The sequence below is a fragment of the Nyctereutes procyonoides genome, unplaced genomic scaffold, assembly GCF_905146905.1.
Source record: "Nyctereutes procyonoides isolate TBG_1078 unplaced genomic scaffold, NYPRO_anot_genome, whole genome shotgun sequence".
Taxonomy (NCBI): domain Eukaryota; kingdom Metazoa; phylum Chordata; class Mammalia; order Carnivora; family Canidae; genus Nyctereutes; species Nyctereutes procyonoides.
Window position 1 is genome coordinate 34,973,545 of NW_026575048.1, and position 24,425 is coordinate 34,997,969.

At 37.5% G+C, this 24,425-nt stretch overlaps 1 protein-coding gene across 1 annotated transcript in view; it reads right to left on the bottom strand.

The window, feature by feature from the left end:
* NPHP1 (nephrocystin 1) overlaps positions 1-24,425 on the bottom strand; it is a 45,343-nt gene that overhangs the window by 2,440 nt on the left and 18,478 nt on the right. The window contains 8 exon segments of the mRNA XM_055327761.1: positions 4,451-4,550; positions 5,455-5,531; positions 7,958-8,040; positions 9,478-9,588; positions 11,361-11,435; positions 20,165-20,293; positions 22,366-22,460; positions 23,931-24,018. Of these exon segments, the coding sequence (XP_055183736.1) occupies positions 4,451-4,550; positions 5,455-5,531; positions 7,958-8,040; positions 9,478-9,588; positions 11,361-11,435; positions 20,165-20,293; positions 22,366-22,460; positions 23,931-24,018 (758 nt within the window).

Consider the following 24,425-nt stretch of genomic DNA (forward strand, 5'->3'; position numbering starts at 1 on the left):
GATGGCAGAAGTGCAATGAACAGAATCTTGTAATCATGGGCCCCAGGCTAGTAACACTATTACCTCATTTATTTTTAGAAATAATACAATGGAAGTGAAAGAGAAAAAGCAAGCTAGGATACATCAAAAAAGCAAAGACAAATAAACAAGTTTATAGCAAATTTATACACATACATATAGCCTACTTCTACAGACCAGTATTTCTTGGTATCTGTGCTGAACTAATACACTGAGAGTCGTCAAAATTCAGAGCCTTTCAGGGGCTTAAGAGCATGCCGTCGGCCAAATCATATCAAGGTAAAAAAAAAAAAAAAAAAAAAAAAACATTGAAAAATAGCTCCAAAATTAGAAAGGCAAGTCTCGGTGAAACTGAAGGATTCTGTGTTCCCTTATTTGCCTCATGCCAAGAGGGTCACCATGATTACAACTGTCTCCACAAAAGAAGTCCCATGGGCAGGATTCTGGTGCTGTTTCTTTAGTAAAGGAGACAAACTGGGGCACCTGGGTGGCTCAGTCAGTTAAGCACCTGCCTTGGGTTCAGGTCATGGTCCCAGGATCCAGCCCCTCATTGGGCTCCTTGCTCACCAAGTAATTTACTTCTCCTTCTCCCTCTACCCCTCCCCTCCAACTCATTTTCTTTCTCTGTCTTAAATAAATAAATCTTAAAAAAAAAAATAAAGGAGACAAGTCTACACGGATTAATTTGCATTTTTGCAGGTCTTCAGACATCCAAAGGCATACACACGTGAGACTGCTGGTTGGTCTTCACACTGCAAGGGCAGTGTGAAGCCAGCTAGCACGGGCACTGGGTAAAAATGGGTGGGAAGGCAAACTCTCACTGGGCTTCCCATCCTTGGGTCTGTACACATTGTTGTATGTCCCTTGGCATAATGTTAAAAGCCTCTGTCCTTTCTTCTTCAAGCAGAGGATTCTGACCAAAAAAAAGGTGAAGTTCTTAAGCAAGGGAGGGTGGGGAGAGAGGTGGAATGTACTTTTGAAGGAAGCAGTCAGGGGAGGAGAGGGGGCTGAGATGGATCAGTCCTGTCTCAGTCTCTACCCTCCAGGGTGTGCAGGCTCAGGGCAGAGATACCCAAAAGTGCCCATGCTGGTGCCCAGCCTCTCACTGTGGACCTACAGAACAGCCCTCGCACCACAGCCCATGGGCTCTGCAGTGAGGCATGGGACCTCTGGATTCTCTGAGCCCATGGCCTGGTCTCTGTGAGAGCCAGCCTGAACCTTGGCTGTACTGGAGGGTTGCCTCAGTCCATACTCGACACTACCAGGCATACACACTTCTAGGTCATGCAAAGTGGAGTGGCAATTCAAGACAGGTCCCCCCCCTGGGCTCTGGGAGGAGAGAAGAGCACACCCCAAGACAAGGTGAGGGAACTTTAGGGACAGCAGGAGGCAGAGCAGACGTCTGAAGTACACTTTTACACTAACAGGCAGATTCCTACTCTGAAGTTCTTTAGCAAACATTTTTCCAGTGCCTCGTATATGCTGTGATCAAACAAGCACACCTCAGTTCCTGGGGTCTGGAGGGCAAGGACTCAGGACCCTTCTTTGAGAACCAGTATACACAACACTCACTGCTTTGGAAGTATGGGCCTGCCTACCTGACCTCTGCACCACCCAGTCATATCTGATCTCTAGACTGTAAAAAGTATCTTGGAACCAGTATCTGGGGCCAAAGCAACACTATTAAGAGTTGTGCTTGAAAGACACACTTGGGAGTACTTGGGGACTCCTGGAGGCTTACCAATGAGACGAGGAGTGGGAGGCTGAAGAAGCAGAAGAATGAAGCCAAACAGGATTATGGCTTTTCTTTTACAAAGACTGCTACTGTGCTTCTTCTTCTTTTTTTTTTTTAATCTTGAAAAATAACAATTTTCCAAGGAAAGATTGGTGAAAAAGGGAATTTATAAGTGCTATAAACATCCGAAGGGGGGGGGCGAGTCAAGAGAATGAGTAATACCCATGAACACATCATTAACGGCTATTGAAAGATTTAACTGTTAATACTAGAATTATAAAACACACTTAAGTATCAGATATAAGAATGAGGAGTATTTAAACTAAGGGCATGATCCAGAACAAGAAAAGCAACATTTTAGGAGGCTATGCCAAGTTTTCATCCTATTACTCTGTTTCTTGGTAATGAGCAAGCAAGAAGCAGATCATGGTGGAACAGGTCAGCTTCATCAGTTTCTGTTTCTAGGCACTGCTCCTCCTTTCCACTCTCTTGTCCACCATATGCTCTCTGTGCTAGGTTCCTTTTCTCTATAGCTTCCCATCTTCACATGTGTACATCTCTCCAATCCTTCAAAGACTATTTCAAATCCTCCTGATATCACTAGCTACATAGCACATCTTCACTTAAACAAATTTTATGACATAGCACCATGGACCTAGAATTATATTTGCGTTTATGTATACGTATGATAATAATAGTAAATAATTATAGTTAATACTTATTGTGTTTTACTATGTGCCATATACTATAAAAATAATCTAGATGTTTTATATACTTTCTTTTCATTAAACCTCGTTATAGTTTCATGGGGTTGATATGTCCTTTGGGATCTTAAGAAAGATAGTTAAATGACTTGTCCAAGAGATTACTGAGTTAGAAGGTGATAGATCTGGGAACCCACTAGAGTAAAAGTTCCTTGAAATAGGTGAAGGGATTAAGAGTACACTCAGTGTGATGAGCACTGAGTAATGTATGAAATTGTTAAACTACTGTATTGTACACCTGAGAAAATATAACATTGTATGTTAATTATACTGGAATAAAAAAAAATCTAAAAAGAGTTCTGTAAATCAATAAAAGAAAATTAACTGAAAAGTATAATAGATTTTAAAAAGCTTCCTGAAGAAAATGCAAATTAAAATCACCATAAGATACCATTACTCACTTATTAAAATGGCCAAAATAGAAAAAAAAAACAGGTAATACCAAGAACATGAGTAGCTGGAACTTTCATACATTGCTGCTGGGAGTGTAAAATGCTATAGCAATTTCAGAAAACTGTTTGGCAGTTTCTCATAAAATTAGAAAGACACCAGATTACCCAGCAATCCTGCTCCTATGTATTTATACCTCTGAGAAATAAAGCCACATAGCTACCCATAAAAAACTTATATGCAAATATTTAGAGTGGCTTTATTCATAATTGCCCAACTTAGAAACAACCCAGATGTCCATCAGTTAGTGAATGGATAAACACATTAAGGTATATCCAACAGGGCAGCCGCAGTGGCGCAGCGGTTTAGCACTGCCTGCAGTCCAGGGCGTGATCCCGGAGACCCCGGATCGAGTTCCACGTCAGGCTCTCTGCATGGAGCCTGCTTCTCCCTCTGCCTGTGTCTCTGCTACTCTCTCTCTCTCTCTCTCTCTCTCTGCATCTCTATGAATAAATAAATAAAATCTTAAAAAAAAAAGGTATATCCAACAAATGGAATACTATCTAGAACAAAAAAGAACAAACTTCTACTACATGCAATGGCATGGATGACTCTCTCAAATGCAGTAGTATGCTGGGTGTAGGTAGCCAGACTCAGTAGACTACATACAAATGACTCCATTTGTAGAACATTCTGGAAAAGGCAAAGCTGCTGGGAATACAAATGGCCAACAGATTCAGGAAAAAAGCTCAACATCACTTGGCATCAGGGAAATACAAATCAAAACCACCTCTGGTCAGAATAGCTAAAATTAAAAAGTCAGGAAACGACAGATGTTGGCGAGGATGCAGAGAAAGGAGAACCCTTTTTATTGTTGGTGGGAATGCAAACAGTGCAGCCACTCTGGAAAACAGTACAGAGGTTCCTCAAAAAGTTAAAAATAGAACTGCCCTAAGACCCAGCAATTGTACTACTGGGTATTATACAAAGTTATACAAAGGATACAAAAATGCTGATTTGAAGGGGCACCTGCACCCTAATGTTTATAGCAGCACTATCTGCAATAGTCAAACTGTGTAAAGAGTCCAGACGTCCATTGACAGATGAATGGATAAAGATGTGATACATATATACATATTCCATATACATACAGAATGCTACTTAGCCATCAAAAAAATGAAACTAGAGGGTATTATGCTAAGCAAAATAAGTCAACCAGAGAACTAGGTAAGTTTTATTGCATGTAAATTATACCTCAACTAACCTAATATTAAAAAAAAAGTTCTGGGACAATAGGATCATGGATGGCAAGCCTGATTTAGCCAAGTTTCTCTACTATTTCTGACCAAATGTATTACTCAAGCTAACTAGTAAACAAAAGAATAAGCTGATTTGAATTTTCCTACCATTCCATTTCCCTGCTGATCCTTGGCAGATGAATTAATGAGGAAAAACCCGACAAAAGATGACCAAGTAGGAGAAGAAGCCAAAAGCAGAGATAGTCTACAAACATTGAAGAACCTCAAGTTAATCAGGTACCAACCTCAGCAAGTCTCTTGATCTCCTGTTCAAAGATCTCAGCTTTACTAGGAGTTGAGGCTGCCTTCTCATTGTCATCATCTGATGGAAAACACTCCCATATGCTTTAAAAAAAAAAATCAAAAATAAATGTCAAAACTTGAAATGCTTGAGACAGTGAATATAATAAAATAAACTGCTCTCTATAATACAACAAAGATTTTGGTTAAAAATAGTAATTGTATGAAAAGCAGGGGTACCTCACATACCCTAAATGAGCTGAGAAAGAAATAAAGCATGGTATTAAAGCCTACCGATCCCCCTAAGCATACCTGACTGGCCCCTCGAGCTGCTGCTAAATCAGATGCTTTGACAGCATTGCTGCCAGATTATTAAGGGAAAAGCAGTTTAAAAAGCATGCCTAAAAAAAAAAAAAAAAAAAAGCATGCCTGACTCCAGGTATAACCAATTGCTTCCCAGGTCCCAAACCCTTTCCTGTTCCAAGAAGGTGGTACTGGCATTGCTAGGGCAGCAGCATGCTATGTGTTCTACATCTGTCAGGAGCTGAGCTCATGGATCCATGAGTCAAGGAATATATCTGTCTTACTCTCCATTTCCTCATTATCTATCTAGCACAGTGCCTGGTCAATGAATATATTAAAAGATGCTCAATATTTGTGAAGGAACTCAGAGTGTATTTCACAATTTGAAATGTCTAGCAATAGGCAACCTGGGAATTAGACTATTTCATTATTTCTGTGGCGGTCACAAGTATCAGTTCAGTGTTCAAGAAGGCATTAATGAACAGACCCCATGCTTTCTGATTTCCTACATTAGAGTCTCATGTGTGCTGTCAAGAAAATAAGCACTTAGTAAAAATGATTAGGATTTTACTATCAAATGACTTATTTTTAAAAATGTGAATTCAAGTGAAGAATGTTATGCTTATTAGCATATAGCTCTCTTTGCTGGTGCTTATTCTGTTTACTTTTTAAGGAAAGGAGAGAAAGCAATGCCTAAGAGCCATACCTCTTCTGGATACCGAAGGGTCCACTTCAACACCTTTTTCATAAGGGGTGCCACCATTCAAGAATAGTTCATATGTTCTACAAAAGAATAGGAAAAAACCATGTGTTTCCATTTTGAAACACTGAAATCAGGAGTGAAATATTTTTTAGCACAGATACATTCCCAGACATTTTATTTGTCTCATTGCTAAATGAGAATGAAAGTTGTTGATTCTTCTGTGAGATATTATCTCAGTAAATAAAGTTTCCTTAACTTTGAACTGTAGAAAATACATTGTTCCCCATTAAAATGGAAAAATTAATTGATGCCATCAAAGTGTTTTGACTTTAATGACTTACATTAATGAACGCACTAATGATGTATTTTTAAATGTATTTTTCAAATGTTTATACAGCGTAGAAATGATAAGTAAAAAATGAAACAGGGAGCCTGGGTGGCTCAGTTAAGTATCTGCCTTCAGCTTGGGTCATGATCTTGGGGTCCCAGGACTGAGCTCTGAGTTGAGTCAGGTTCCTGGCTCAGGGGGAAGAGTCTGCTTCTCCATTTCCCTCTGCCTCTCTCCTTTGCCCCCTCGCATGCACGAGCTCTCTCTCTCTCTCTCTCTCTCAAATAAAATCTTAAAAAAAACAAAAAACCAAAACAAAACATCCCTCCCCATCCCATCCCCTCTAGTCTGGAAAGGCCCTACCTTCTTCTTTGCAAATGCAAACAAATATATATACATAGTAAATCTCAAAACTGACACATTTTCTTTTAAAGTTGCATATGGCCTAAATGTAGAAAGTAGAAGATAAAAGCCCTCTTTAATCCCGCTGCATTAACTCTTTGCAAATGCAAACAAATATATATACATAGTAAATCTCAAAACTGACACATTTTCTTTTAAAGTTGCATATGGCCTAAATGTAGAAAGTAGAAGATAAAAGCCCTCTTTAATCCCGCTGCATTAACTCCCTAGTTCTGCTCCTCAGAGGCAACCTCTGGGAACATTTTACATGAACCTGCCCATATATGCACACAAATACAAATTTTATGAACAAAAGTGGAGCCACAGTACACATACTATCCTGCGGCTTTTTTCCATATAATAATATACATTGGAAATGTTTCTATATCAATACATAGGCTTCTACCTCATTTAGAAAAATAGCTATGACTTCACTTTTGGAAAGATGGAGAAGATCCCCTTTTCTCTCCCACTAGGGACAGCTGAAAACCCTAGACATTCTTAAAAACAAAACAAAACAAAACAAATTTAAATCACAAGAAGCCTGGACTATTACATTCTCAGAGGGTGTGCCCCTTCCCCTATCACTGGGCTGATGTTAGAGGAGGACAAGTGGAGTCCGGACTTTGACCTCTGCCCTGTGGTAGAGAAGCCATACCCACCCCTGGAATATAAGCAGAAGTCACAGATGGCAGGGAGCATTATCTGAATTAATCCTCAGAATAACCCTTTGGGGTAGGAACTGTTATACTCTCCCATTTTAAGATAGAGGAAATTGGGGCTTGTATAGGCAAAGAACCTGGAACTTGGCTTAATTACACAGACAGAGCCAGGACCAGAGCCCTGAATTGTAGAATTCCAAACCCTGGATCATAATCACCATCCTGATGCCTGCCCAACAGTATCTCTTCAGTTAATTTCTTGTTTATATCTTAGACTTAGATTTTTGTGTGTGCACCCATTTAAAAATCTGAATTGTCTTTTTCTTATTTCTGAAAGCCCATTTTATATCAGGGATAATAATCTGACTATGATGTTTATATTGCAAATATTTGGTACCCATCTGCTTTTTGGTCTTCAGTTTTAAATTCATTTACAGTAACTGCCATTAGGATTTTGGCGTGTCCCCTATAGGAGAAAAGTAGAGTCACAGAGGACCTGGGGATCCTGGACTTAGCTTTCCCACTCTTTGGAGAGAATCAGGTTCCGTTTTAGCACTGTGAAATGTGCTAATGCCATAGAAAGTTACTGAAAAATATTCTCAGCAGAGGTAAACTCTTTTTCTTTCTTTTTCCTTTCCTTTCCTTTCCTTTCCTTTCCTTTCCTTTCCTTTCCTTTCCTTTCCTTTCCTTTCCTTTCTTTTCCTTTCTTTGAGAGAAAGAGAGAGAGAGAGAGAGAGAGAGAGAGAAAAGGAGTGGGGAAAGAGCAGAGGGAGAGGGAGAGAATCCCACTGAGCACAGAGCCCAAGGCAGGCCTCCATCTAAGCCGGAACCAAGAATTGGATGCTCAACTAACTGAGCCATCCAGGTGCCCCTGAGGAAACATTTTTAAAAATAACTGTTCTATATGTGGCATTTCTTCCTCTCTAAGATGACCCTGTACATGCTGTTTTCATATACCACCTCAAAGAACATTAAAATCAACATTGAAAGCCCTCTTCCCCCAAGTTTTTGAAATGCTAACAGAATACACACTCTGCAAACCTAAGATATCCAGATTCTAAATAATGAATTTCTACAAAATTATTCATTTGGAAGGAATATATACACAACTTACTTTGCTGAAATAGGAATTCCACTGGCATCAAAAAGTTTAAGAAACACCCAGCCACAACTTAATTCTCCTCTTTCACCAGTTGACTAGGAAATAAATGGGCATACAAAACTTAATGTCTGAATCAGCCAAATTTAAAAGCACATACCTGGTCCTTTAAAGGGAACAAAATTAGCATTCGCTTTTAGAACTAAAAAATTCTTCACAAGAAAATAAAGTGAAACACTGTCAGTCCCATTTTCCTGGCATGCCAGATGGCTAAGGAAGTATGTAAAGTGAAAATCCTTTCTTGTTAAATTACTTTTGAAAATCCCTTAAATCTGATGATGTCACAACTGTTGCTATTGTTTCAATGATATAAATATTTTGTGAAATTATCTAAACCACATAAGTACTACATGCGATTTATGCAGCTTTGTCTCAGTGAGAGATGCAATGCACGAATTAAATAAATTTTAATTTTTTAATCATGGGTCAGACTTTACCTCTACCCATCAACTACTAAAGGCCCTGGGGACTTGCTTGGGGCCCTGCTCCCTTCTCCTGTCCCACAACACAAATGGATGCATCTGACTTGAAGAAATGAAAGTGGCAGCCCAGGTGGCTCAGGGATTTAGCGCTGCCTTCCGTCCAGGTTGTGATCCTGGAGACCCGGGATCAAGTCCCACGTCAGACTCCCTGCATGGAGCCTGCTTCTCCCTCTGCCTGTGTCTCTGCCTTTCTCTCTCTCACTCTGTGTCTCTCATGAATAAATAAATAAAATCTTTAAAAAAAAAAAAAAAGGATGATGTAATACTATTAACAGCAGTTGGTTCTCTGAGTCACCTTGAGGCCAAGTATATATACTACACCTACCAAGATATTATTAGATTGGAGGGACATTTAAATTACTATCACGTCAAATAGGTAAAGATGACTAAGAGCACATTTATCATGACGAGCACTCAGCAATGTACAGCACTGCTGAATCACTATATTGTACACCTGAAACTAATATAACACTGTATGTTAATTATACTGGAATTGAAAGAAAAGACTGAATAAAATAAAAATAAATAAATTACTATCACAGACCCACACCCACTGGTTTAATTGTTTATATGACATGAGTTAATCCAAGTTTCTGGAGCTCCCTTTATAAAAAATTATCACTCGACAAGTCACCTATTAGAACCATCAGCCACAAGCTTAAGTATACCCTGACCCTGTAGGACAGAGCTAAAACACTGCTGGAATGCCACTGAACATCTTTTATCACTTTCTACAAACTCACATCCTTTTCAAGTCTTCATTCTTTAAATGCAATGGAGTTCATTCAAGCTATAAATATAAACAAATATATTATAAATGCTATTGACAAAGCAGCACTATATATAAATTAGAACCATTCCCATTCCTCAAGAGATTAAAATTCTATTATATATGAAAACCTCAATTATTTTACTTGTAAATAACTTTTAATAATTTTTTTAAACTTCTCTTTAACTGATACATTAGAAGGTTTTCTCTTTCAACTGACATACATTGCGAATATAAGAAATTCCAAGTTCAAATAATATTCCAAGATCTGGGGATGAAGAATTGGATCTGATAAAACAATCACCATCAAGCAAGCAGGGCAAGATGCCAGTAACCTGAAATAAATAAACAATAAAGAAAACTAAGTTACTAATACAAATGGGAGGGAGGTTTCAGCTCTACTCATCTGTACATAGTTTATACTTTTCCATTGTAATAATAATCTTTTAAAGGAAACAGAAAGCAGATGGATTGGACCCATCTACACCAATGATTTCAAGTTAAAAAATTTAAGTTTTGTTTTGAGGGAAATACCTTTGCCTCCACTTATTCTTCCGTTAGAGTAATATGAAAATAGCAGTGTACCTAGGTCCTCAGAGGTTTTATAAAAATAGTTTGCATATAAAACAAGGTATTTATATTAACCATTGTTTTTTGTAAATAGAGCTAAAATTAAAGACTTCATACACACATTTGCTCAACTTTCCTGAGGCGTGCCTTGTAAATTTTCCTTTCCTTTCTCTTTTGCTCATTTCTTTTCCTTTCTCTGGATAACCACACCCCTCTGCCTTGCCTATAAAATCCTCCCCAACCCTCCAAGTCTAGTTTCTCTTCTACAAAACCATCCCTGAGCTTAAGGGCCATAATTAATTTCACCTTCCTCTGTGCTTCCACAGTACTTGGGAGTTCCTCAACCATTACATTCTGCCCTGGTGGTGGATATCAACAGGACCCCCACACCAACAGGGCTACTCTAAGGACTAAATTATCTAATTATCTAATAATGCCCAGGAGAAGACCTACCACCATGCCTGGCACATGGACAGAGCTCCATAAACACAGGCTATTGTTATTATACCTGTCTATGTTTCTTCTCTACCAACATGTAAGTTCCCACAGTGCCTAGGAAGAATTTCACTCCTAGCAGATGCTTAATTTCAGTCGACAAAGGAATAATTTATTTATTCTTCCAGTTTGTCTTCATATCCAGAAAAATTAGAAAGTTCGACCCTAAATGCTTCATGTACATAGAAATGCAACATCAGAACTGTGACATGTTGTGCCAAAATACAAGCAGTAGGGCATTTAAAAGATCAAACTAGACTTTCAGATGTGCTAAAGCCAAGCATGGGTACATGCAGCACACAAGCCAGGTGGCTGGGTCTCTTCAATGCCCTGTGTCCTCTTCTCAAACCCCTATTGCTTGTAGATCTTCAGATGCAGTAAGAGAAAGGTTAATGGAGGATTTTTAGGGGGCAGTGCCCCAAAGGAATTAGTTATGAGAAGTGAATACTAGAATAATGAAATTTATGAGGCAGGAAGAAAGTAAAGTAAAATAAATATAGACAATATTATAACAAGAACATCAAGATATAAAATCTTCATGTTCACGAACATCTATGTCATAGGGACTCAGTGGTTTGAACCCACCTAACCTCATTCCAGTCTTTTTTTGTTCCAGGCTTGACAGTGCCTGGACAGTACAGTACCAGCCCCGGGTGTCACCCTTGATTTCATCTGAAGAAAGCACAGCTCTCATTAGCACAATTGATTTCATTTGTGAAAAACACTTCCTAAATTTATCTTTTTGTTTTCATTTTCATCAGAGGGCATTTCCTAGAATTGAACCCCAAAATCCACTGAATAAGATGATTCATAAGAATTGTAACTCTGATGAGTCAGAAACAAAAGTAATTTTTATCAAAGTCCTCAAAGAACATTAAATCATGTAAAGATTCAAATCTGGCCCCATGTATCTTGTGCTTAACATAAATATGTTATTTGAGAGATACACATAGACAGCTTTGCTTCAGAAATTAAATTGCATAACACTTAACAGGTAAAAGATGTTCATGTTTCATTCCATTCCCCTTAGCAGATTCCTTACCTGGGGAGAAAAGGTCCATGTTTTGGGCTTTTTAGATTGCCATGTGGCTCTGACTGTATGAATGTTGCTCAGAACCTGAAATGAGATTGTCTTATATGAGATCATACTGTAGAGAGCTCTCTAAAAACATCACCACTTGTAGGGGTGCCTAGGTGGCTCAGTTGCCTAAGCATCTGACTCTTGATTTGGGCTCAGGTCATGATCTCAGGGTCCTGGAATCAAGGCCTGGGCTTCATGTTTAGTGTGTGTGTGGTGGTGGTAGTCTGCTTGGGGATTTCTCTCCATCTCTCTCTGCCCCTCCCCCTGCTCCCTCTCTCTAAAATAAATAAAAATTTAAAAAATTATTTTTTATTTTTTAAAGATTTTATCTATTTATTCATGAGAGACACAGAGAGAGAGAGAGACAGAGACAGAGATACAGGTAGAGGGAGAAGCAGGCTCCTCGCAGGGAGCCCGATGTGGGACTTGATCCTGGATACTGGGATCAGGCCCTGAGCCGAAGGCAGATGCTCAACTGCTGAGCCACCCAGGTGGCCCAGTATCTTTTTTTACGATTTTATTTTAAATAAAATCTTCATGAGAGACACAGAGAAAGAGGCAGAGACACAGGCAGAGGGAAAAACAGGCTTCCTGTTGGGGAGCCCAATGAGGGACTCGATCCCAAGACCTCGGGATCATGACCTGAGCTGAAGGCAGATGCTCAACCACTGAGCTACCCAGGTATCCCACATGTTAGTATCTTTGCTGTGTTAAGGAGGAAGACAAATACAGGATAATTTTAGATTTATGAGAATAATTTATAGCTAAATAGGTATGTTAAAAATTGAAAAGTAACCACTTAAATAACGGAAATATAATCTATAGATTTCAAACCAAAAGTAGAAAAAAACAGAACACAGACAACAATATTTCAACAGATGACAGAAACAGAAAAAAGCAAAACGATGATAAACAGAAAAGACACCAACACCAATAAAAGAAGTAAGTCCAAATATACGGGTATTATAATAAATGAGGCTCATCTAATATTATTTACTCAATCCAGATATGGACAACACAAAGAAAGTTATAAGCCTATTTTATTTATGAATAGTAATGCAAAAATCCCAAATAAATATTAGTGAACCTAATTCAGCAATGGTTTTCTTTTTAAACAAAATAAAAAGTTTGTAATCAAGAAGAGTTTATCCCAGGATGTCTCAATATCAGAAAATCTATTATTGTGGTACACTACATTAACAAATTAAAGGAAAAAAAATCAAATGATCATCTCAATAGAGGCAGAAAATGATTTGCTAAAATTCAACATTCACTTGTAAATATGAAAACCTGGAGCAGAAGAGAATTAACCTAAGAAAGGGTACCTATCAACAACTTGTAACAAATATCCTATGGGTGAATTTTCAGATGTATTTACATGTCAATCAAGAAGACTACAAGGCAGTCCCTCTGGTAGTCCCTGGCCAAAACAGTAAGATAGCAAAAGGATATGAAATAAAAATGGGAGAGACAAAACTGTCTTTATTTGCAGGCAATACAAATGTACACATAAAAAGTCTGAGACTCTATAAAAAGTAACACTATATTTTAAAGGTACTAGATATGATAAGCAATTTCAGTAAATTTTAGGGATACATGATCAACTTCCAGACGACAATAGCTTTCTATGCATCAATCATAACCAATTAGAAAATATAAGAGGAAAAATATTCCAATTCATTATAGCTACCCAAACTAGCTAATTTTCAGGAAATAATAAGGCAGAAGGAAGGTAAATGGAGAAACAAGTTAATGATAATATAAAGAAGTGAACAGAGAAATCTTCCAGAACTGTACTATCTAATACAGTAACCACTAGACACATGTAACTATTTAAATTTAACTTTAAATCACTTAAATTAAATTAAAAATTTGGGGGTACTTGAGTGGCTCAGTCAGTTAAGCGTCTGCCTTCAGCTCAGGTCATGACTGGGGGGTCCTGGGATCAAGCCACCAGGTCAAGCCCCATGTTGGGCTTGCAGCATTTATTTTTAAATTAATTAGACTCTTATTATTTTTATTTTTTAAAAGATTTTATTTATTTGAGAAAGAGAAAGCAACAGTGAGAGAGAGAGAGAGAGAGAGAGAGAGAATGTGCACGAGCAGGGGGGTAGGGGTAGAGAGAGAGGGAAAAGCAAGCTCCCCACTGAGCAGGGACATAGGCAGAGACCTAGGCAGAGGGAGAAGTAGATTCCTTGTGGGGAGCCCAATGTGGGACTCAATCCCAGGACCCTGGGATCATGACCCAAGCAGAAAGCAGATACTTAACCAACTGAGCCACACCCAGGCCCCCAATAGACTATTTTTAAAGAGAAGTCTTGGGGCACCTGGGTGGCTCAGTGGTTGAGTGTCTGCCTTGAGCTCAGGTCATGATCTCAGGGTCCTGGGATCAAGTCCTGCATCGGGCTCCTCCCAGGGAGCCTGCTTCTCCCTCTGCCTGTGTCTCTGCCTCTCTCTGTGTGTCTCTCATGAATAAATAAATAAAATATTTAAAAAGAGAGAAAGAGAAGTCTTAAGGTTACAAAAAATTTGAGCGCAAAGCAATTATTTTTTATCTTAAAGGTCAAAGTACCTATCACAAACTGGGGAGCTTCAATAGAACTAGGTGATAAGGCCATGGGTGTCTGTTATATCATGCTTTGCACATTGCTTTGTACTTGAAATAGTTCATATTTTAATATTGCTAATTCCAATAAAAAGAAGATGGGAGTATAAAACAGATGTAAAAGGAAACAAGTAAACAAATTGAAAAATTATAATGGTCTAATTATATAAGAAAGATTTGAAATGTGAGATTTAGGCTTGCCCTCTATTTTCTCTTATCATTGGCAAAACAGATGGGTAATTAGTTGGTGTATTATTTCTTAATGAGTACTTAAGGGTTTTTGATGTATTTTTTAAAAGGGTGAAATATATAATGGTGGTAGTTCTGAAATGTGTCAAACATATCAGACAAGTTAAAAGAAACATACAGTGAACTCCCATATACACATCACCTAGATTCTACCATTAACATTTTACTATACTTGCTTTATCACATATATCATCTATCATCTATCTATCCATCCCTTGATTCACCTTATTTTTTATTTTACTTTTTTTTAAGTAGGCTGGAGTCCAATGTAGGTGGCACCTACCTTCCACTGACAGGATGGTGTCAGAGGCCTGCTAAATGGAAGTTAAAATAAGATCCAGAAATTCTTAACACCCAAAATGTCTAAGATACAATAAAAAACCACTCATCATACTATGAATCAGGAAAATCTCAAATTGAATGAGAAGACAATCAACAGACACCAACACTGAGATGACACAAATGTTGGAATTACCTGACAAGCATTTTATTTATTTTTATTTTTTAATTTTTTTAATGGTACCTGACAAGCATTTTAAAGTGGACTTCTAAAAATACTTTAGTAAGCAACTACAGACATGTCTGAAACAAATTTAAAATACAGAAAGAAATACAAAGTCTCAAGAAAGAAATAAGGAAATCTCAACAAAGAAATAGAAGATAAAAATGAAGAACCTAGTGGAAACCATAGAATTGAAAAATACAATAATCATAATAAAAAACACACATGTGCACAAACACAACTCATTGGACAGACTCAAATGCTGAATAAGAAAGAAAAGAATCAGTGAGCCTGAAGATAGGAAAATAGAAATTATGCACTCTGAACAACTAAGATAAAATCGATGGAAAAAAATAATCAGGGCCTCAGAAACTGGTGGGATTACAACAAAAGATCTCACATTCATGTCATCAGAGTCCCAGAAAAGAGTCTGGAGCTAGAAAAGTATTCAAGAGAATAATGCCTAAAATATCCCCAAATTTGGCAAAGGACACAAATCTACAATTTAATAAGCTGAGCAAATCTTAAACAGGATAAACCCAAGGATTCCATGCCCAAGTACAAAAATTAAACACATATATTTTGAAAGCAGTGAAGAAATAACACCTAGATTAACCAATAAGAGGCCACAAATTGTAGTGACAGTGGATTTCTCATCAGAAACCACAGAAGGAAGTGAAACAATATTTCTCAAATGCTAAAAACAAAAAAACAAAAACAAAGTGCCAAACCAGAATTCCATACCTATTGAAAATATTCTTCAGAAGTGAAGGGGAAACAGACATCCTTGGATAAAGAAAAATTAAGAGAATTTGTAGCCAACAGGAAGAATGGTTAAAGGGAATTCTTTAAACAGAAAGGATATGTTAAGAAAGAATCTTTGAACACCAGGAAGGAAGAACAATGAAAAGAATAAAAGTAAGAGTAAATACAACAGATTTTCTCTTGAGGTTTATAAATTATGCTTGATTGTTGAAGTAAATATAAGACTGTGTTTTGATGTGGTTCTCAGTAATATAAAGTTTTAACAATAAAGCTTTTTATTTGTAATTAGGGAAGCACTATTAGGTAAATAGCAATGAGTATTTGTGTACTTATTAAGTATCTTCTAAAACTTGTCAGCTGGAAATCCAACATAAATTAGTTACATAAGTTCACTTCTATTATTTTTTTAAATTTTATTTATTTATTCATGAGAGACACAGAGAGAGGCAGAGACATAGGCAAAGGGAGGAGAAGCAGGCTCCATGCAGGAGCCTGATGCGGGACTCGATCCTGGAACTCTAGGATCACAACCTGAGTCAAAGGCAGACACTCAACCACTTGAGCTACCCAGGTGTCCCCACTTCTATTATTTTTAAATGAATCACTTCTATTATTCCGATATGTTATTTAAATAAAATCCAATCTTTAGGTTCTCATATATGAGAATAGGGAGAGGTAAAGTATCAAACCAGATCGGAGCAAAGAAGGTAATTCATCTTTTCTTGGTCACCGATGACACCTACTGGCTTATTAATAGTGGTGGCTTTGTGCAGGGTATGTAGAAATGAGGGAGGATTACAGAAACAAAGTACAGAAAGAAAGAAAGGCATTGGGAGCTAGAAGTATACTGAGCACAAGCTAAGCTAAACCCACAAATTCCTACAAATCTGATCAGCTCTCAAAGCTCCCTATCTCATTGAATGTCACTGCCATCCATCCAGATAGATGTCATGTTTGACACCCCACTCTTCCTCACCCACCATTTCCAAGGCATTACTAAATTGTGGTTTTTACAATCTAAATATCCCTTTGGCCATAGTTCTCATCTCCATCTCCACTTCCCTAGTTTAAGTTCTTAGCCTCATATCTCATTTAGCCACTTAACATGTTTTACTATGTTCTAAGTGTTTTACTGATTATATTAACTCATTTCATCCTCACACAGACCCTAAGAGATGTGTGCCAGATAAGAAAGGGGAAAGAGAGCAAGGCCAAGTAATTTGGTCAGTGTCTTACATCAAGCTGGTGTAACTAGGGTTAATCTGGGACAAATGGCTCCAGATTTTGTTTTTTTGGAGGTGATGCTTGCTGCCCTTTGACTACCACACTGTCACAGTCTCTAAATGGTCGACTCATGTCCCTTCTGGTCGGTCTCCTTCTAATTCATCTCCAAAGAAGAGTCAGAGATATTCCTAAAGCAGAAATCTAAACTATTATCACTTCCTCCAAAGACTTGCCCTGTTTTTAGGATAAAGACAAAACTCCCTTACATCATGGTGTATATAGTGTTTTACACTATACTCCTTCCTGACGTCTCCTATTTCATTCCATCCTACACTCCCTCTTGTTCTCTCACTTGGCCACACTGGCCTTCCCCAAGTCCTTTCCCTCTAAGCCCCTTGCCTGTTTTGCTCCTTTGGCCAGGTTTACACTTCCCGTTTCCCTTCAGCCTCTTAAGGCCTATTTATCCATAGATCTCAACCCAAGCATCATCTTCTCAGGAGGGAGCTTAGACTGTCAATCTGAAAGTTCTTTTCTAATGTACGTAGTGCTGTAAATTTCCCTCTCAGTCATCCTTTATTAACATTCTACAAATTATATGACACATTTTCATTTTTTGTTTAGTTCCAATTATTTTCTAATTTCCCTTGAAACTGTCTTTTAATCCATTAATTTCTAAGTATTTAAGGATTTTTTCAGTTATCTTTCCGTGACTGATTTCTAATTCAATTCCACATAATCAAAGACCATTCATTGTATCACTTCAATTCTTTTAATTTGTTCAGGGTAATCTCTCTTGATAAATGTTCCATATGCACTTGAAAGAATGAGTATTTTATTATTTTTAGGTGAACTGTTGCACAAATTTCTATTAGATCCAGTTTGTAGATGGTGTTAATTCCCTTATATACTTACTAATTTTCTGCCTGCTTGTCCTACAGATCACTGAGAGTGAAGTTAAGGTTTTCAAATATAACTATGGCTTTGCCTGTTTCTCCTTTCATCTCTCTTTTTTAAAAAAGATTTTATTTATTCACAAGAGACAGAGACAGAGAGAGAGAGAGAGAAAGGCAGAGACATAGGCAAAGGAAGAAGCAGGCCCCATGCAGGAAGCCCAATGTGGGACTCAATCCCAGGACTCAGGGATTATGCCCTGGGCCAAAGTCAGATGCTCAACCGCTGAGCCTCCCAGGTGTACCAATTCTTGGTAATCTTCCTTGTTCTGAATATTATTATATTTTGAATGGTCTACCTTTTTCATCCTTCTACTTTTAACCTGCCTATATTTATTATACTTAAGGTGGGTTTCTTATACATAACATACGGTTGCATCCCTCTCACTGTGGTTTTAACTTGCATTTCCCTGAGGACTTCTTATATGTTATATATATCTTTTTATGTCTCTTAGTTTTTCATATATTTAAGTGTCTGTTCAAGTCACGTCAATTTAAAAAATTGAGTTATCTTTTTATTTCTTGGACATCCTTGATTTGTGACTGATCTTAGGGGGAAAGCATTCAAAATTTCACCACAAAGTGTGATGATGTCAGCTTTAGTTTTCTCTTGTTGCCTTTTACCAATTTGAGGACGTTCCCTTCTGTTCCTAGTTTGTTAAGAATTTTTTAAAAATCATGAATGGGTGTTAAAATTTGTCAAATGCCTTTTCTATATCTCGAGATGATTACATGACTTTTCTACTTTAGTTCTGTTAATACGGCAAATTACAATGATCTATTTTCTAGTGTTAATTCAATGTTGGTTACACAGGTGTATACAATTGAATTCTTGGAACAAACTCCAATTAGGAGGTTTTTTTTAATATATTGCAAGATTCAATTTGCTAATATTTTGTTTATAATTTTAGTGTCAATATTCATGAAGGAAACTGGTCTTAAAATTTTTCTTTCTTGTGATGTCTTGTCATATTTTGGTATCATGTTTTTCCTGGTCTTATAAAATGAGTTGGGAAGCATTTTCTTTTTATCTGTTCTTTGGAAGAGTTTATGAAGTATTGTTGTTATTTCTTGCTTAAATGTTTGGAGAAATCCACCAGTGAAACCATCTGGACCTAGAGTTTTCTTTGTTGGAAGATATTTAATTACATTTTGAATTTTTTAAACAGAGGTTACAACTTTTCTATTTCTTCTTATGTCAGTTTTGGTAAATGACAGTTTCAAGGAATTTATCTATCTATGTTGTCAAATTTATTGGCATAAGGATATTTATGATATCTCTTTATCATCCTTTTAATGTCTGTAGATCTGTGGTGAGGTCTCCATTTTCACATCAGATATTGATTGTTCATTATCTTTTTCTTTTTAAAATTTCTTTATCAGTGTTATGAGGCATTTTTCAATTTTACTAACCTTCCCAAAGAATAAACTTTTGCTTTTAAAAATTTCTCTCTTGTTCATCTGTTTTATATTTCATTAAATTCTACTCTTTTTTGGCATTTTTATTTTTATTTTTTTTTAATTTTTTATTTATTTGTGATAGGCACACAGTGAGAGATAGGGGGGGGGGGCAGAGACACAGGCAGAGGGAGAAGCAGGCTCCATGCACCAGGAGCCCGACGTGGGATTCGATCCCGGGTCTCCAGGATCGCGCCCTGGGCCAAAGGCAGGAGACAAACCGCTGCGCCACCCAGGGATCCCTTTTTTGGCATTTTTAATTTGGTTTGTTTTATTTAAGTTTTTTTTTCATTAAATTTCACTCTTATCTCTAATATTTCCTCCATTCTACTTCCTTCTGGTTTAAGTTGTTATTCCTTTTCCAGTCTCTTGAGTTGGTAGCTTAGAGTTGGTAGCTCACTGATTTTAAATCTTTTTTCTTGTCTGGTTTATGCAGTTAAAACTACAAATTTCTAGCTAAGCACTGTATTTAAGCTGTATCTCACAAGCAAATCAATTTTTTAAGCGTCATTTAGATTCTTTGCTTGGTATTGGGTAAAAAATATCCTCTTAGGAGTCAGGGAATAGTAAAATGGAAAAGGACAAAAAAAAAACTTTGTAAGGTGATGGTAATGCTCTGTATCTTGATTTGGGTATAAGTTATATAGGTATGCAGTACTCTGTACACTCAAAACCTTAACTATATATAATACTAGATAGGCATCAGTACCTTTTTTGTAAGTGAGAAATCTAAGGCTTCAGAGTAGTTAATTGGGATACATTTACCAGTATCATGCACTTAGCAACTGAAAGAGCCAGGAATTAAGCCTATGTCATCAGAACCCTTATGGTTTGCATTCTACCACATATTATTTTATAAGTATACACATACATACAGAGAGAGAGAGAGAGAGAGAGAGAGAGAGAGAGAGAGAGAAACAGACATACCCCATGCAGTACATGTTTACTATGTGGCTTTAACAAAATATTTCTCCAGACTGATGTGAACTGATTTACTCCTCAGTAAGCTCACCTTGTTACCATCAAATAGACAGAGGCGTACATGTCTACTGAGAACCTGGATGCTCGTTCCTGGAAGAGGAATCATTTTACAGCTCCAGAGGGTCAGAATGAATGAAACACGACTTGGTCTTGATCTAATCTGAGAGAAATTAGTTAGAAAAAAGGTTTATTTTATGGCTTATAAGACAAATTTACTTTCAAAGCATCTTTTATAAATACTTAAAATGTACACAGAATAAAAAAGGATGAAAATTATACAGAAATGTACACAAAAAAGTTTCAATAGTCTGCACAACTTAAATAAAAACCTTACATAAATTTTTCACAAATCTTTATATTTGAAATATTTGCATTTTGGGGGTAAATACATAAAAATCATAAAGAAAAAAGTCAGTATAGTCAGGTAAAATGGATGACTCAACTATGGAAACACTGCATTCCAGGTTCATTCTTACAGCTCATTCTTATACAATGTGGGTAAGTGTAGAAGGTCACCACAGCATAATAACCAATGACACCTGGCATTACTATTATCCAGCTGGATCCTCTTTGTTTTAATTCTAAGCATTTACCTAAACTGCTCCTTGGCTTCTTACACAGATGTATACACTTTTAAGACTTTATTCATTCGTGAGAGACAGAGAGAGAGAGAGAGAGAGAGGTAGAGACACAAGCAGAGGGAGAAGCAGTCTCCATGCAGGGAGCCTGATGTGGGACTTGATCCGGGTCCCCGGGATCACCCCAAGCCGAAAGCAGACACTCAACTGATGATCCACCCAGGCATCCCTCTCACAGATACTTTGATAGAGAATGCATTGACCATTGGATAGGGTTTTTCAGTTCTAATTCACAAGTATAGTTTCTGAACTGTATAAAGTACAATAAATTGGCACTCAGGTTTCTTATCGAAAAATATCTTCAACTTTTTTTTAAAAGATTTTATTAATTTATTCGTGAGAGACACAGACAGAGGAGAAGCAGGCTCAATGCAGGAAGCCTGATGTGGGACTCAAACCCAGGACTCCAGGATCATGCCCTGGGCCGAAGGCAGGCATCCCTGAAAAATATCTTCAACTCTTAACATTATGCTTTATGGTCATGAGCCTTTTCATTTAAAGACTTTATATCACTGAAAAAATAAGACAATATCTAACAGCTTGTCACATTTTTAATTTAAGAAATGAGAGCTAGGGGCACCTGGGTGGCTCAGTGGTTGAACATCTGCCTTTAGCTCAGGTCATGATCTCAGGGTCTTGGGATCGAGTCCACATTAGGCTCTTCGCAGGGAGCCTGCTTCTCCCTCTGCCTATGTCTCTGCCACTTTCTCTGTGTCTCTCAAATAAATAAAATCTTAAAAAAAAAAAAGAGAGCTAAATATTTAGTTCTCTGGGTACAAATTCATAAAATTGAATGCCATTTATTCAAGTACTAGTACACTAAGCAGACCAAATACAACATTTTTACTGACTTGTAATAAAAGATACTTCACAGTAAGAAGGTCCCAGGGAATGTTCAGGTTGAGAGGGGAAAATTTTATACCACCTCTCCCCACAATACCTGACCACACTGGTCCTCTTATTCTTCCCTTGAGACTCTGACAGAAAAAGGGAGAAAAGGCAGGAGGTAAACAGGAAGGGAAGTGATGTGCTCTAATGTGGTTCATATCTGCTTAAAAGGAGGAGAGTAGAATTAAATATCAAGAGTATTTCCTACTTCAAGTACTCGGGATACCAGGAATCTTTTACTCTAAGCTCCTTAAAAAAAAAAAAAACTATAATCATAAAAGACTTCCAACTTCCTCATTCCTACTTAATAAAAAAAAGTTACTACTACTACTATTGATATCAGCTAACATTTACTGAGTTATTTTGTGCCAGACACTGTTCTAAGCCCTCCACACACGATGTAATTTGTCCCAATAACTCTATGTTAGTATTATTATCATTTCCTTTTTTATAGATGCAAAGAATGAGTATGAGAGATACCTAGTATTACTTCCTTTGTAACAATGGGAGAAGAAAGCAACAGTTTCATTGTCTTAGCATTTCATTGTCTTAGCAATGAAACTATCACTGAGTGTTTAAAAATTAAAATACAGAAATAATTTTTTAATTTTCTAGAATACATTAATCAATTTACAAGTTATTTGTATCCTTACAACCATAACAAAATCTGGAAAGGTATAATTTTACTGATAACAACCATACTCACAGTGCCTGTTTTAGCATCCCACATTAGATCTCTGAAGGCTAGTTGTGAAGGAGTGAGCTCTGGTTGTAAGAAGTAACTTGCTCGAAACTGATTCCCTGAAAAAATAATTTTTCTTTTATTTTCTTACAAAGAAAGGAATGAAATCCAAAGCCAAAAATGTATGATGCTATGCGACAAATTTAGGAAACAGGCATCCAAAATGTCAAGTCCCTTACCAAGAACTTGCTTTCTAAGACATATATGCCAATGGAGATTTATTTACCCATAAGAACAACAGTAGAAAAAGGAAAGATAGAAGCACATAGAGCTGATCTTAAAGCAGCTTTAAGAAAGATCTTAAAAACTTTAGGCCAATAACGTGCCCTGTGATGAAGATGATCCATTCAAATATTATTATGAAATGCAGAAAATGTGTAAACACTTTTTAGAAAAACACATAATTATTAATTTCACTTCTTGACACAAAACCATTGTTACACTGTTTCCCAATACTTTAGTTATGAAGAATGCTGATCATAAAATCACTTATTCATTTGAGAAATCTTTTCTGAGTTCCCACTATGTGCAAGGTACTCTGCTAGGACCTGCAAATACACATGTGAATCAGAGAAATACAGCCCCTGCCCTCATTAATTTACAGTTGAGTGGGGGAAATAATTTCAAAAAATAAGTAGATGAGAGAATAAAATAATTATAAACTAACATATCCATAGAGGGTGCTGAAATGGAAGGGTGTATGGGGAAACTACATTACTCAAAGAAGGCATCTCTAGGTAGATGGAAAGTTCTGGGATGCAAAGGATGAGAAGGAACTGGGCATTCAGGGAAGGCTGGGAAGGCTCCTCTCAGCCTTCCCAGCAAAAGAACCTCAAAGCAGCCCTTACAACAGACGATTCAACAACTCAGGGTATACAGGAGATCCTCCTCTAACATCATTTCTCTGTAACAAGCTCATGACAAATGTTGTTAAGTATGGAGAAATCCAAGAATGAATAAGAAAACAGAAATGCAAATGGATGATAATTTTTCAGAAGTCTTTCTGTGAAGAAAAGGAGAGAAAGGGAGGCTTTGGAAGTGGGGGCGGGCTGAAGATACACGAAAAGGCTCATAATTTAAAAAGTCATATTTTTGAAATAAAGCAGAGAGTCCATGGGCGCCTGGGTGACTTAGTTCATTAAGTATCTGCCTTCAGCTCAGGTCATGATCCCGGAGTCCTGGGATCAAGACTGGCATCAAGCACCCTGCGAGCGGGGCGGGGAGCCTGCTTTCTCCCTCTGCCTGTCACTCCACCTGCTTGTGCTCTCTCTCTGTCAAATAAATAAATAAATTAAAAAAAAAAAAAAGGCAAAGGGGCTAGAAGCCAGAGCACTGGTAAACAGACTGGCATCTAACAGGATCAGGGTCCTTCCTCCACTGTCATAGGAAGGATGAAGAAATAAATGGGTACCAAAGAGATGTGATATTCAACATCTTTTTAAACAACTTGTTTTGGCTAAAACAATAAAAGTAGACATAAAACCTGACTGCTTAACTACAAGTATGTGGTGGCTCACAGAAACTATTACCTTCCTCCAGAAGCTGGAAGAGTGTGGAAGGCCTGAATCCTGCAGGAATAGCTCCCATTGTGGTTAACACATCAACAGTGTTTATCTGCTGAAGATAGTAAAGGACAAAATGGAGTTGTTTGTTTTCATTCATGCTATCTCCATAATATTTTCTCTTATTGCTATAGCAACTACAACCCAAAAAAGGGAAACATGAACATCAGACTTCAGTGGGCAAATACACGATTTAACCCCAAATTCCCAAGGATGCCATCCATCACTGAATTCTAGGCTCTTCCAAGGACCTAAGCCCCCTGCAGAGCCCAGTGGGCAGAGCTCTGTGCTCCAGACCAGGAGCTTCCTGCACATCTTTCATTAAAATGTCCCTACTCCTGTCCCGCTCTACATGCACTGCCATGCAACCATTAAGTTAACATCATAAACTGATACACACTGAAGAACTCATGACTTTTTTGTATGTGTGTACATACACACACACACACGAGCATGTCCATG